We start from the raw sequence: 14058 nt of genomic DNA on the forward strand, positions 1-14058 counted from the left end.
TAATACTTCAAAGAATCACTTGACAATGAAAGGTAAAATAAACGATTTAGCTTAAACTTACTGGTTCATAGACTACTACACCATGAAATTAATGAATGAAAATCATTATATTGAAACTCTTGTGATGAAGTGTACGTATAATCAATTGAGTATTAAGACAGATGTTTATGGTTTCGCAGGTAACACTGACGTGTGTTACAACAGGTCCATACAACTGTCACAAGATTTAATCAAACCGGTCATAACTTGCCTCAGCAGCAGTCAGGTTACTAAATTGTCTCTGACGGTAGTGGTGGAGAGGGGGGGGGGGGTTTAATCAACTATACAGTAACATCAGGGCAAGGCCTGCTATATCGTTATATTGTTTGTAATAATGTTAGCTCTACGGTGTGTTAATTAGAAGTAACGATACTTTTGAACTGATTAATTTGCGGATTTCTGTTTGTATAAAGAATTTTAAAACCAAAGGTATGGTGCAATATGTCCAGGACTTGTACTGTGATAAACTGTGGCTTTTAATAAGGGCTTGATACAATTTTTAAGCCTCTGGACTTGTAACATAATATTTTTTTGTTCATGAAGCAACCAAATTAAGTTTTCTTAAACAAATTATCAATAAAAATAACCACACATATCGTATGGCCTACAATGAGATAAAATCAAAACAAAACTCATAATAAGCTTCCAGCCTGTTGATACATTTTTTGTCATATTGCAGCAAAAAACATTTATATGCATTGCGGGTCTAAGGTCTGGTCTAATGTATCCCTTTTCTCCTCAGAGAATTAAAAAAGCGTTAGGGAGTAAAAATCAGCTGTTGTAAACTTCGATTGTTAGAAGTCGCATGTTTCGAAAATATTTATCTATTGTTTTAATCTGTTGCAGCTTATTGTTGCATTCCTATCAATATAGTTTGACATATCGAAAGCATAATGTACACAGACCCAATCGTAAAGACGGAATCATTGAATCACTAACTGAGCAGCTGCTTGTTTGCATTAGCGAAAAATTGTAAACAAGTTACAAGTCGTTTTGAGAGGTTAACTTTAAATGAAAGTATATTTGTTTTTTTACATTATTTGCTTGGATAATTATATCATTGTGACGAAAGATATAGTTCATCGCACGAGCAAAATAATTGCCTTTTCAAGCCTTGCTCATTTTCGAAACTTAAAAGTGAAACTTGAGCTCGGGTTGAAAAGAGTCTATTTACGCTCTAGTGATGAAATGTAGAACTGTAATAGTATGTTTCGTACCTTAAGCCAAAAATTAGGTTTTGTCGGCTCGTGATAATTTTTGTAAACGATTATAAGTAACTTTCAGCCTCCAATTTTCGTTTGTAAAACAACTAAAAAGATCCTAGTGTGGTGAAAACGTTTAAACGATATTTTTTTTATTTTGACTATGAATAAAACTAGACATTCCATTGCGCGATGTTGAAGTTTTAGACAGATTTAGAATAACATAGAGCGTGGTTGAGTCAGCCAATAGGTCCTTATGTAACTTTATAAAACCACTAATAAAGAAGAAAAACTTAAATAGAAGTATCACAGGAACAAAAGCTAAAAGGCGAAAACGACTGTTTTTGTTGAATTTCTTTTTATACTGTGTTTTGTTAAGACAAAAATAGTTTTTATGTTGGTATTTTTTTCGTTTAAATTGTGTTTTTGAAGAGTTGCAGGCTTTGAAAATTATGTCTTCTCAACGAAATATGCAAACTACTGATCAATTTGACTACTTTTTGATGGAGGTGAGGTGTGTGTCCTATTTTTGGCTTAATAAATTGTCTGCAGCTAGTCCTTATAGATGGGACATCTACTTTTTGATAGCCAATGGCCAATGCCTTAGAAGAAAATATTTAACATAACGTTTAATTTTATATCTTGTCCAGGGCCGCTATATAACCTTAATTCTAGAAACATTCACATTTTAGTCAAATATATCTATTTTAAACACTTCATATCATGTCTTCTTCTTATCTTCGTCTTGAAAATGTACCACCTTACAATACTATTCACACTGAAGTCAAGGAGATCTACCTGATACTATTCTCAACACCTTCATATCCAACGGTGTCTACAGACAATACGTGATATCCTCACATTCATCTCAAGAAGATCTAATTACCTGAGACTCGGATCACCTTGTTTGCGCTAAGACTTGGCTGAATGTTATTGTTACTGAGCAGAATATCAAATGAAGGCTCAGCCAGGCTGTGATTGGAGGGAACATTTAATCCACTTAGACCTGAGAATGATCGCTCTACAAACTGTCTAAGTTTGACAATTCACAACTGCTCCGTGCAGATAACCCGCTTAGGCTGACTCCGACTCATTGTCACTACTTTCGCAACTACCTGTGAGTCAATTTGGGATTAGAATTAAATTTTCACTTGTATTTTCTTGATTAAGCTTTTCGTTTCTCTAAGATATATTTCGTTGTTAAGCTAAAACCTGTTTCGTATAAATTTATTTGTAAAATCTATTTCTAGATCTAAAGTAATTTACGATTACATCAGAACACTTTATAATTATTACTCAATGTAAAATATTTTTGATTATTAGGACATACACCCAGTTGGGATTAACTCTAACAGATGCCATGTCATTGGAATATGAATTAGTGTTGCTATATGAAAGCCCAACAATGAAGGTTGTTTTATCTTAGACAGAACAAATTATCTTATTTAGTTTTGACAGTTTCGGCCATGTTTCGGCTGTTTTTAGAGAATTTCCCATATAGGGAATAAGCTATTACCGTAGTACTCATGGTAAGACCTGGACCCGGAACCGATTTACTTTTTTGTTTCAATTTATATATATGTGTGTCCTTTAGCGCGATACCTAACTTGAGCAAAATGATCCGATTTTGATGAAATTCAATAGAAACGTGTAAAACTGTGTTTATTCTAACGAATTCGCGAACCAGCATGATCAGACTATGGGAACGGGGATTAATGGGTGGTTTTATGGGGTAAAAATTGGTTTTTCCCATTTTTGACTAAAAAAAAACATAAAATTTCACAATTTCTTTCCAGACCATTTTGTGTAGCTTAAACAGAAATAATTTTGTAGGCCTATACTCAAGGAATGATTGGAATGATTGTTGTATGCCTCAATAAAACAAACACCGCCAAAAAGGTGGAGGTATTTTGTGTATAAAATAAAAAATCTAGATCCCAATTTTTAAAATAAATAATTAAAATTAAAACTAAAAACTACACAAATATGGTACAAGGATAAGATCATTTCGAAATTTTGAATGTCATTGGAACTTTAGGACTTCTCGAGCACAAATCTATTGTAAAATCATTATGAAAACTTAAAACGTTCCTTCATTGAGTATACCGAATTTCATGTTTCTAGCTAGTCTTTATATTGAAGATTTGGTGGCAAATTAGTAAGTCAATCAGTCATTTGAGTGAGGACTTTTATGTATTTGTATGTTCAATTTTTAGCAACAGGTTGACTCATGTGTTGTAAAAGCTGCTTAAAATTGTCCGAGAGGAAATATTTGGTGGGGTTTTATTTTAAATTTGTATGAAAAAGATTTTAAGGATGATATTTTAGCAATACATTAGTCAGATGGGAAGTCGACAGAACCAAATTCAAGGGTAATGACAAACATAACATTTATTTTGAAGAGCTAAACATAAAATCAGAGCTTTCTACAGTAGAAGGCATAATTAATTCTTTTTTAAGGATGGAATTAACACACTATAACACCAAAATAATTTCATAAGATTTTTATGTAGCATTTGTATAGTAATACTGTAACAACTATACATAGACCACAGACGCTGTTTAAAAGCAGTTACTTTGATCAATCGCCTCAAAGGTACTTAGGTCAAGATTGTTCTTCACCAATGTAGCGTTTACACGCCTGTAAAAACTGCTTGCAGCCTTGGGACTCATGTTTTGAGCTCTACTCAACACCCAACTGCTGTCTGTAACAGGATAAGACATGTATTTTAATTTAGAGAGGCACAAGAAACAATAATTGTACAGTGCATTTTCAAACTTGCCATCAATGGTTATAATTTCTATGCTTTATCATCATAAATAGTATATAAAATAAATATACAGGGTGTCCGGTCATAAGTGTTAAATAAAATTTTGCCTCAAACTACATGGTAATGGCGACCTAATGACGCAAATTTGAGGTTCCCAACCTCAACCGTTAGCGAATAACAAATTAATTAAGGTTTTCCAAAAATTATTGTAGTTGTTATGAAAAAGGTTATATTACTCTGTTAAAATGCACTAATTGTTAATTTAAATGTCATTTTCAGAATCCTCACAAAATTTTAAATAGATATAACACATAATCGTTGGGGTACGGAAAAATATCCTACTTAAATTTCTTCGTTGAACAATTATTTGTAATATCAAAAAAAATTTAAATAACATTCAGAAATTTATTTCTCGGTTACCGAGTTCCGCTGAGTTTAACAAATATTACTAAAAACTTCCTTATTTAAAGGGCTTTACAATGGTGTAAAATAGTTTTTACCAAGTTTCAAATTTCCTAATGTAATTCAATCATTGTTGTGAAAAAACATGGTAGGGCAAAGAAAAGCTATTGTGAAGATTAATACATTTAAGTGCAGGCAACAAATAATTTGTATTTTTTTCTCGCATGCAACGTTTATTTTTATAACTATTAAGCTAAGAAAAGAAACATATAGTTGTAAAATGTGTTTGTGATAAGGTTACGGTTATAGTATATTTTTCATATTTCAGATAAGATTTCAATTAACTCGCGGAAGTTCGGTTGTGGCTATACCAAAACTACCCGGAATGGATTAGACGTGGTCGACGTGGAGGAAGTGTGACATGGCCTCCTCGATCTCCAGACTTGAGCCCGGCAGATTTTTTTTTGGGTTACATGAAAGGTCTAGTTTACTCAACTGTTGTAAACTCTGAAGTTGAGTTACGGGAGAGAATCTTTGAGTCTGCTGGGAAAGTAAGGGAAAAATTGACGTATGAGGTCACAGTTGGCGCAATTCACTAGCGAGCTAGTGCCTGCTTGCGGGAAAACGGAGGGCACTTTACACCTAAACTGTGATTCCACCTTAATAAAAGTTGTGCTTCGGACGAAGTATGTCATTGATTTGATTTTTATTGTGTGTTTTTACTAACGTATTGTGGTTTTTTTATAGCAAATTTTCCAAAGTCTAAACAAAAACTCTTTAGTTTGATGAAAGTGTAGTCTGGTCAATCATAAATTACACAAAAACTCATCATCAGTGGCCAGCTCATAAAATAGTAAGCAAAATTCATTATTTTTTACAATATCTGTTTTGGTTTAACCGTGATTTTTCACAATAGTGCGAACAAATTCACCATAGATTTAACAGTAGATAAATGTAGTTGTACATCATTGTAAAGCCCTTTAAATAAGGAAGTTTTTAGTAATATTTGTTTAACTCAGCGGGACTCGGTAACCGAGAAATAAATTTCTGAATGTTATTTAAATTTTCGTCGATATTAAAAATAATTGTTTAACAAAGAAATGTTAATAGAATATTTTTCAGTACCCCAACGATTATGTGTTATATCTATTTAAAATGTTGTGAGGATTCTGAAAATGGCATTTAAATTAATAATTAATGCATTTTTAACAGAGTAATATAACCTTTTTCATAACAACCACAATAATTTTTGGAAAACCTTAATTAATTCGTTATTCCCTAACGGTTGAGGTTGGGAACCTCAAATGTGCGTCATTATGTCCCCATTACCATGTAGTTTGATGCTAAATTTTATTTAACACTTATGACCGTACACCCTGTATATATCCACCAACAGGCGTTCTGGTTTTATATATTAACTACACCACAAAAAGGCTATAGCCTCACCCTATGTTTGCTTATCCATTTTTTTAGTACGGTATTACAGTTGGGACTTACAATAATGGAAGAAGAAGAGGAAGTTGTCACAGCCATAGACCACGCTGTAAGTGCTGTAGTCAGTACCGAGCACCCAGTAAGGACCAGTAACTTTCCAGAATCCTGTGATTTAAGAATTAAAATCAAATAAAATCCTTACAGGTTTTATCTACAACCTTAAAGGTTTGTAGGTATAAAGGTTTGCAAGCTATTACCCCGCCATACTTTCCCTGTGGCACCAAACTTATATGAAAGAAAAAAACGGAAAAATAGCCACAGCAAACCTGCAGAGTAAACAAATTACCATTTTTCCTAATTAAGTTTTTACTAAGATATTTCCTTAAACATGTCAGATGCATTTCATTTAAAATATCATTATATTTAACAAGTAGGTACTTAGGCTTACTGCCACAGGGTAGGGGGAAAGTTTTGTTATTCAATAATTTCATTATAATAATTATCGAGTGTGACTGCCTTTGGCGCTTAAATGTTGCCAAAGTGCATAGTAATTATCGCTGTATTTTAGTAAGTGTAATCATACCCCACACGTAGAGGTTGACAGTGAACTTCCCCTCGTCCTTGCTGGGGTCGACGGGCTCTGCTATGCCACTGATAGACTCCCACTTGTTTGTGCTGAAAACAAAAGGCACAGTCCGTCAAATTATGAGATAAGTAGTGTAATGAGTGTCTTAAAATGTATGCTTACCATATGATTGAAAAAGTTTTTAAAAGCCAGCTGTTGGAAGTCCACAGATTGCACCCAGGTCCAAAAGTTGTGTTCTCGTCAGGAGTGCTAGAACTGTTTTACATTTATCATCTTTTGCAGCTAATACTGTAGTTATTTATTAAAGCAACTAAAAGTACATTGATGTGCACACACAGAGATGGAACAACAAACACTTAATTATTTCCAGCAGAACTGTGCTTTGGAAGAAGTTGTATTTTTACATCTACCACGTGTTTGTTTAGTATTTAGTGTGCAGAAAAGTTTTTCTTTTGACAAAAAAGTTGGGTTTTTAAGCAGGAAATGACGAATGTAAGGATATATCCACGGTCTGTCTGATGGAATGGCATCAGTTTTGAGCTAAAACTCATTTTTGAGTTCAATCCATGGCTTAGCATGAATAGTTCTGATTTTCCATCGATCAAATATCGGTAAGTTACCAAGTTTGCAAAAACTTGGCAAATGGAATTTAAAACTTACAACCTTTGATTTTAGCCTTCTGTTACAAAATCATTGTTACAAAAAAATTGTTGCTTGATAAGAATGTGGGAATAGTTAAGTGGCTAGAAATTTTGAGAAACATACCTGGCAGAAATCTGTTGGTTTTTCACTTTAACATAGTTGTGCTCAGTGTCCAAAGTATAGTTGGCATATGCACAACGGCCCTTGCCCTGGGTCATCGCAAGATTGTAACCATTCTGAGTGTACCACACACCCATGTACTGCAATACAGAACATAATTCGGTGTGTAATTTAGGCATATTTTTTACATGTAATAGTAAGGTTAAGCAATTGGAGATCTAATTTTTAAATTTCTTTTGATTTAATGAATTGTATTCCTTTTTAGACTATAAACTTGTTTCCAATCTAATTTTGATCTGAGTTAAATGAGAATTGTGTGATTGTTCTGTGAAGACAGCATTCAAGAGGAGTCTAGAGATCAGTGGCAGCGGCAGCTGTAATGAACCTTTAGATGAGTTATTACTAATTACTATTCTTGAGACAACAACAAAGATTATTACTAACACATAATCACCTAGTTAATTATATTACCTTTAGAATTGTTCTCTTATCAAATGCTTGACTTTGTAATATTTGTTGTTTAATTATTAGTTGCAAAGTGCATCAAACTACCATTGTTCATACACATATTAGGTACCTACCTAAAATATTATATTTATCACTAGCTAATATAGTTATTTTCACTAAACCAATTAGGATTCAAATTTTTTGAATGTTGGTAAAAAAAAAACAAAGTGTGTACCACACTTTATCGTCTTACATCCAAGAAATGAGTTCCTGTTTTCCACTAACAAAGATGGACACATAAATCAAATAATCCCAAATTCAGTTCTTACATAAAAAATATCCTCTAACCTCATATTTATTTGAGTGCATTGTTTGAGCTGTTAAATGGGGCAGATAAAACAAGTCAGTTGTTTTGTCTATTTAATGAAGACATGTTTTTTTTCTACCTCAATGGCATTTCACGAGAGAGTCACGAGAGAATAAAATGTTTAGTGGATCGGGGATTGAACCCGTCCCTCCCGCACCAAAGTCCGAGACGCTACCACTAGGCTAGCAACACAACCCTTTTCTTTTCATTGAAGTTTTTCTTTGATATTTTTTTATAATTATCTTGCACTCACATCTTGTAGCTGGAACACCTGTTGTACAGAAAGGTCTGGGCATCGTCCAAACTTGGGCCAACTTAAACTGAAGGCCTCTGACCCCACCAGCAGTACCGCCAACACGACACAAACACTTGACAGGAACCTGGAAATAACCTTGAAGGTAATCATAAATGCTTCACAAGATAAGGTTTAAGTTTTTGTTATGTTATCCCTAAGCCCTTGTTTTTGTTTGCATCCCAATTTATTTATAGTGGTTTAAAAAAATTAACTTATTGAGTTAAATGTAGATTTCATTTCATTGAATACAAAATGAGTGCATAAAGTAATTACTTAATTTTAAATTTGTTTAAACTTGTTTAGGTTGCTTCATTTATCAAACAAAATATTGCGAGACAAGTCCAGTAGCATAGTCATTTTCCAGTGCTGGAAAGCTATCCACCATTTTGGTAAAAACACAAGTCGCAGCCTACTGATGTTTAGGATTTTTGGGAAAAGTAGAATAGGAACGCTCTACTACACCTGTGGATACAACAATAAAAATACTGTAAAAACATATCCAACAATAATGAGGAAGATATTAACTGCAAAATAAAGTTTACAAAGTGTAGCTTCTAGGTCTAAGGTCTAATTAAGTATAGTACAAAGAAGATTTAGATTGAAATAATAGTATTTGAAGCACAAAACGACAAAAAAATAAAACTACCATTGCGATGATTTAAAGATGTCTAAAGAATATTTACTTTATACCAAACAACTTATAAAATTACAGGTTTAAAAAAATACAACAATGATCCTTACCTCATTCTGGAAACAAACAATATTAGGAAACAATTTTACAGAGGTTTTAAACTATCTATCAGAAGGATAAATTTCAAGTGTGATGACTCTTACAAATCACAAACACTAGAAGGTGATGAGATAACCTTATAATTGCTATCTACCCTCAACATTTCAGTGAGATTACAAATATCCATTATAGTTTATCACAATTTACACATCATTTCAGACTCATACCTGTCAATCTTTGTTGACATTTGATTAGGCAACATTTATTTCCACGAAAATAAGAAAAATATAGAGTGAGTTAGTACAGTCATAAACTCATGATACACGATAATATCAATAGTTAAATTCCACTGATTTCATTTATTTATGCATAATCTACGTCACTGTGAACTATAAAGTAATGTACAGGGAGACTTGGGAGTCTAAAAATAATTATTTTGTTGTTGTTGAGATCTAAGTCAAACACCTTAGTACCAAGTGCAAATTGAAATAATAAGAAGGTGCAGCGTTTAATGTTGGCATGTCTCATCTTACTAAGATTACTCGATTAAACTGCGGTACTTAGCTTTATATGATTTCAGTTTTTTCTTTGGCTAAATCATTGCATTGACCATCCATTGACTGATCCCATTTACATGGAGCATCCGTAGCGTATTTTTTACCGGGAATTACATAGTTCAATGTACTACTCACATCGATTTCCCGATCTTATCTTCCCGGTCTTCATCGATGTAAGATTCTTATTTCCCCCATAGTTGTTGTTACTGAGATTCGGTAGTTGATGGGGTGTAAAATATACTTAAGTTTAATGAGTCATCGTATTAGTTTAATTTGATTTACAAGTTTGTTCGTTCGACTGGAATAAGAAATACACCATACATGAAAGCACTGTCAGTGGCTCAATTAAGCAATGTCCATTTTGATTCTTAAACTGGTGACTATTTTAATATGGTGAGAGAGAATATAGTAACATCAATATACAAGTCAAAGGTATGCCAATAAAAGTTTTAATTTTGTGTTATAAAGCATCTCTATCTATCTACAAGGCAAGAAAGTACCAAGGTGTCATATTGTGATGATTTAATCATTCAAATAAAATATGACATTTTCATCACGCTGTATACGAATAGCTAATTTATGTAAAGCTGAACTATCACAAAATCGTCAATTACCAATCATATGATTTTGCCTCTCCTAAACATTACTTTTCCTAACATAAATAAACTTTTTCTATAGTTAAACAAATGAAGGTTCCGTTTAGGAGAAGCACTAATGTATGCATTATCATATTACAGGAAATATTTTTCAAATAGCTGACTTTTAAATCAATTTCAAACCTATGCTATGACAACTTTAAACCGAATGACTATAGACTATGGGATGGTATTTTGTTATTTTAAGAATCTTCGTGTGATTCTTTGCATGGTGATGAAAAGTATATCGTTTACTACTCATCACGAAATATCCATTACAGCCCTCGATAGGTGTTTGCGCTCTGCTTCACCTTGCTCGTAAACCACTATCTTCCCCGAAATAAATTACTTTCAGAATTACTTTCAGTGGATACTATTACAATGATATATTAGTGGTTGACTAATTAGAAATCGTTTAGTTTAAATCAGTAATGAACATTCGTTTCTAAATTGTATGACAATTACTCAAGCAAAACGCTTAAACTGAAATAGGCCACGTAAATATCAATTCCTGGCCAAACGTATTCTGTGTTACAAATTTAAAAAACTATTACCGTATTTCCATATTTTATATGTCAAAAAATTTGACTCTAAAACCTATTATATTTTTAAATTATTCTAAGATTATAAGCAGTTATTTTCCTTTATTAAATTTGTTTGAACATTAATCAAACACATACAGTATGCAGTTTGTTCCTTGAGATTATTAAAGACTAGCAGAGTACCCGTCCTTCGTACGGGGTTGGCATATAAGTATCAAATGCTTATAGCAGTTATGAGTGAGGACATGGTTTAAGAAATTTCGGTTCTTTTTGAAGTTCGTTCGCTACGCTCACTCACCTTTAGGTTGGAGCTCGTTCGCTGCGCTCACTTTCCTTCAGGTTAGCTCGTTCGCTACGCTCACTTGCCTTCAGGTTAGCTCGTTCGCTACGCTCACTCGCCTCCAGGTTGAAGTTCGTTCGCTACGCTCACTCACCTTTTGCTGTTGTCATAAATGTAAAAGAAATAATAGTGCTAGTGCTGCACCCTGTTGGTAATCCTTGTAACTTTTAAAGCTATTGAACATCATAGAACAGAACCAACTTGTTTAATTGAAACAGCTGTTAAGATTCATTAATTCCATTTCTCATAAGGTTAACATGGGAAACTCCAGAGCCACTGGGGCGGAGCCCCGAAGGATTTTTGGGATAAAAATATGCCTATATGTTAATCGGGAATGTGAGCTATCATCATGCCAAATTTCAGCCCGATCCGACCAGTAGTTTTTGAGATTAGCTCATACAAACACACACACAGACACCACCTCTTCTTTATAATAGTATAGATTATAATTTGTTTAATAAGAAACAATTTAAAGTCTGGCAGTAGGTACCCTTGATGTGGATTATTGTTTGTAAAAGTAAGAGTCAATTTAACACAAGGCTTGAGACAAATGTTTTTAGAGATTGGCAATCTAGATAAGTAGAGTTATTTAAGATAGAAATCCAGCTGACCACAGGACATTGCTTTTCTAAATGGAGTTTTGTAATAAATTGTTACTTTCCTTTGTTGTCATATGACATACTGTACTAAGAGTGGACTCTTTAGAGAGCCGGAATACTTATGAAAATGTGTTTGGGATATAGATAGTTTTATAATTTACATTTGATTTGTAGGAGTAAAGTTAGGTGTAAGTAAAGTGACTCATTTTGACCCTTGCTCACATTTCACGGAAAGAGAGCAAGGGTTGAAAAGATACTTTTTGCATATGTGATGAACCAAATTTTTTGTCATATTGCAACGTTATTAACAAACTAAGTTAGAAAACAAAAATACACACCTACAGTCACCTTTCTTGCACTGATTATAGAACAGAAAGTTGCTAATTGCTGGCATTTACTTACTTTTGCCACATTTTAGCGAATTTCCCATATAGGGAATAAGCTATTACCGTAGTACTCATGGTAAGACCTGGACGCGGGACCGATTTTTTTTTTCGTTTTGAGGTCCCTAGAGGCCAAAAACACCATCCGTTCAAATTCATATATATATATATATATATATATTTATATATATATATATATATGTGTCCGTCAGCACGATAACTCAAGCAAAAATGATCCGATTTTGATGAAATTTGGTACAAACGTGTAAACCTAAGTTTATTCGAACGAGTTCGCGATCCAGCATGATCGGACCATGGGAACGGGTGTTTACGGGGGGTTTTATGGGGTAAAAATAGGTTTTTCCCATTTTTGACCCAAAAAACTTAAAATTTTGCAATTTATTTCCAAACCATTTTGTAGAGCTTAAAAAAACAAATAATTTAGTATATTGAAGCGTTATTATGCGCCTAACGGTTACGGAGAAAATTCCAAAAAATTGTAAATTTAAAATTCCCATGTTATTCTTATGGAGAATAAGTAAACTGTTGTAGTTTGCTTGTTTATGATCATATTTTGATCAAATTTGGAAAATGTTTTTATTTCTTACTAACTATTAACATTTTACAAAAAAAAAAACAATTTTACCCTCCCATATGCAGCAAACCTAAGTACTTGTTAAACTAATTCTATTTAAATCGGGAATAAATGTTAAATTTTTAAGTAGACATTTCAGTGTAAATCCAATCAGTCAAATGGAAATTCGCTTAGTCTGCAGGTTTGCTGCGGCGGGGGTATTTTTTATATTTTTGATGCATACCATAGTATTCCAACTAAACAATACTAGTCTTGGGGCAAACTGTATTCCGTGGGATTTTTTGTGAAGCAAATGTTTGACTATGTGGAATCTCTTTATTATATGTCACATAATGGTGTAGTACCGGGTGTTTACCCTCAAATTGCGGGGTTTGGTTTTTATGACGTCGTAAATCCAAGATGGCCGCCATGTGTGACATCTATTCACTAAATTCATAATAACTCTTTTCAGAGTAAAATAACCGAATTTTAATTTACACCATTGAATTCAGCTCAAAAAATCAAACAATTTGGTGTTTTGAATCATTGCTCTATGACCATTGGTTACCGAGATATTGAAGGCGGAAAACACAGAACATTGTCGCCATGTTATCCTTATGGGGAAAAAAATAAAATTGTATATCTAGCTTATTACTCAGCATATCTTAATAATAATTGGTATGTGGCTTCATTTAGTAGAGATCTACTTGAATATGGCCTAAAATACCCCATTTTTACATTTCCGTGGCAGCAAACCTGCATACTAACTTCCAATGTTATTCTTATGGACAATTTTTTGCATGCTTGTTCATGAACATACTTTGAGAAATGATGATGTGTGGCTCCATTTTAATTATTTATTGAAGCATTTGTAATTCGTTGAGTATACAGGTCTGCTGCCACGGGTAGGTCTGCTATAAACAAATTATAGGTATTAGAAAATAAAATAAATTAGACTATAGTTGTGAGGCATATGTAATTTTGTAGGATTTTGAATTAAGCAATTGTATGATTGTTGGCGATTGATAGGTAATGACATGTAGAACCGTGTACTACCGAGTATTTTGTCTGAAAGTGTGGCCAATTTGGTGTTTTCGGTCGCCATCTTGGATTCGCCATATTGGATGTTAATCACTTTTTTATACAATGCTAGTGTTGTGACACATCATTATGAACTAAATTTTCACGCTGATTTCAATGCTGAAATATGTTTTTAAATATATTTTTTCGTTTGGAAGATATATTCAAATAAAAAATCTCCCCCTTACATTTCTTACGGACGTTTCGTACTTTGAACATTTTTAAGATTATTTTTCTTATATCTCCAGTTCCTATTAACGCTTGCAGATCGTTCTAGTCTTAAGATATTCAGTGATGTATGAGCTTTCATTTG

General features: G+C 33.3%; 1 protein-coding gene across 2 annotated transcripts; it reads right to left on the reverse strand.

Annotated features, from left to right (window-relative positions):
- Positions 1–3730: 3730 nt before the first annotated feature.
- Positions 3731–9168, reverse strand: LOC129001080 (apolipoprotein D-like). Of its 2 annotated transcripts, none has more exons than XM_054428249.1 (6): positions 9047–9168; positions 8264–8390; positions 7200–7336; positions 6432–6523; positions 5912–6013; positions 3731–3946 (listed from the first exon to the last, which is right to left on the reverse strand). In XM_054428249.1, the coding sequence occupies exons 1-6, from the start codon at positions 9049–9051 to the stop codon at positions 3804–3806; spliced, it is 606 nt and encodes a 201-aa protein (XP_054284224.1). In that variant the 5' UTR covers positions 9052–9168; the 3' UTR covers positions 3731–3803. The 2 variants fall into 2 exon arrangements, with proteins under 2 accessions (XP_054284224.1, XP_054284223.1); XM_054428248.1 differs by lacking the exon at positions 9047–9168 and adding an exon at positions 8768–8817.
- Positions 9169–14058: the final 4890 nt, after the last annotated feature.

Source organism: Macrosteles quadrilineatus, unplaced genomic scaffold, assembly GCF_028750875.1.
Source record: "Macrosteles quadrilineatus isolate MER2022 unplaced genomic scaffold, UCM_ALF_1.0 Scaffold_8__2_contigs__length_117827958, whole genome shotgun sequence".
NCBI classification, from domain to species: Eukaryota; Metazoa; Arthropoda; class Insecta; order Hemiptera; family Cicadellidae; genus Macrosteles; species Macrosteles quadrilineatus.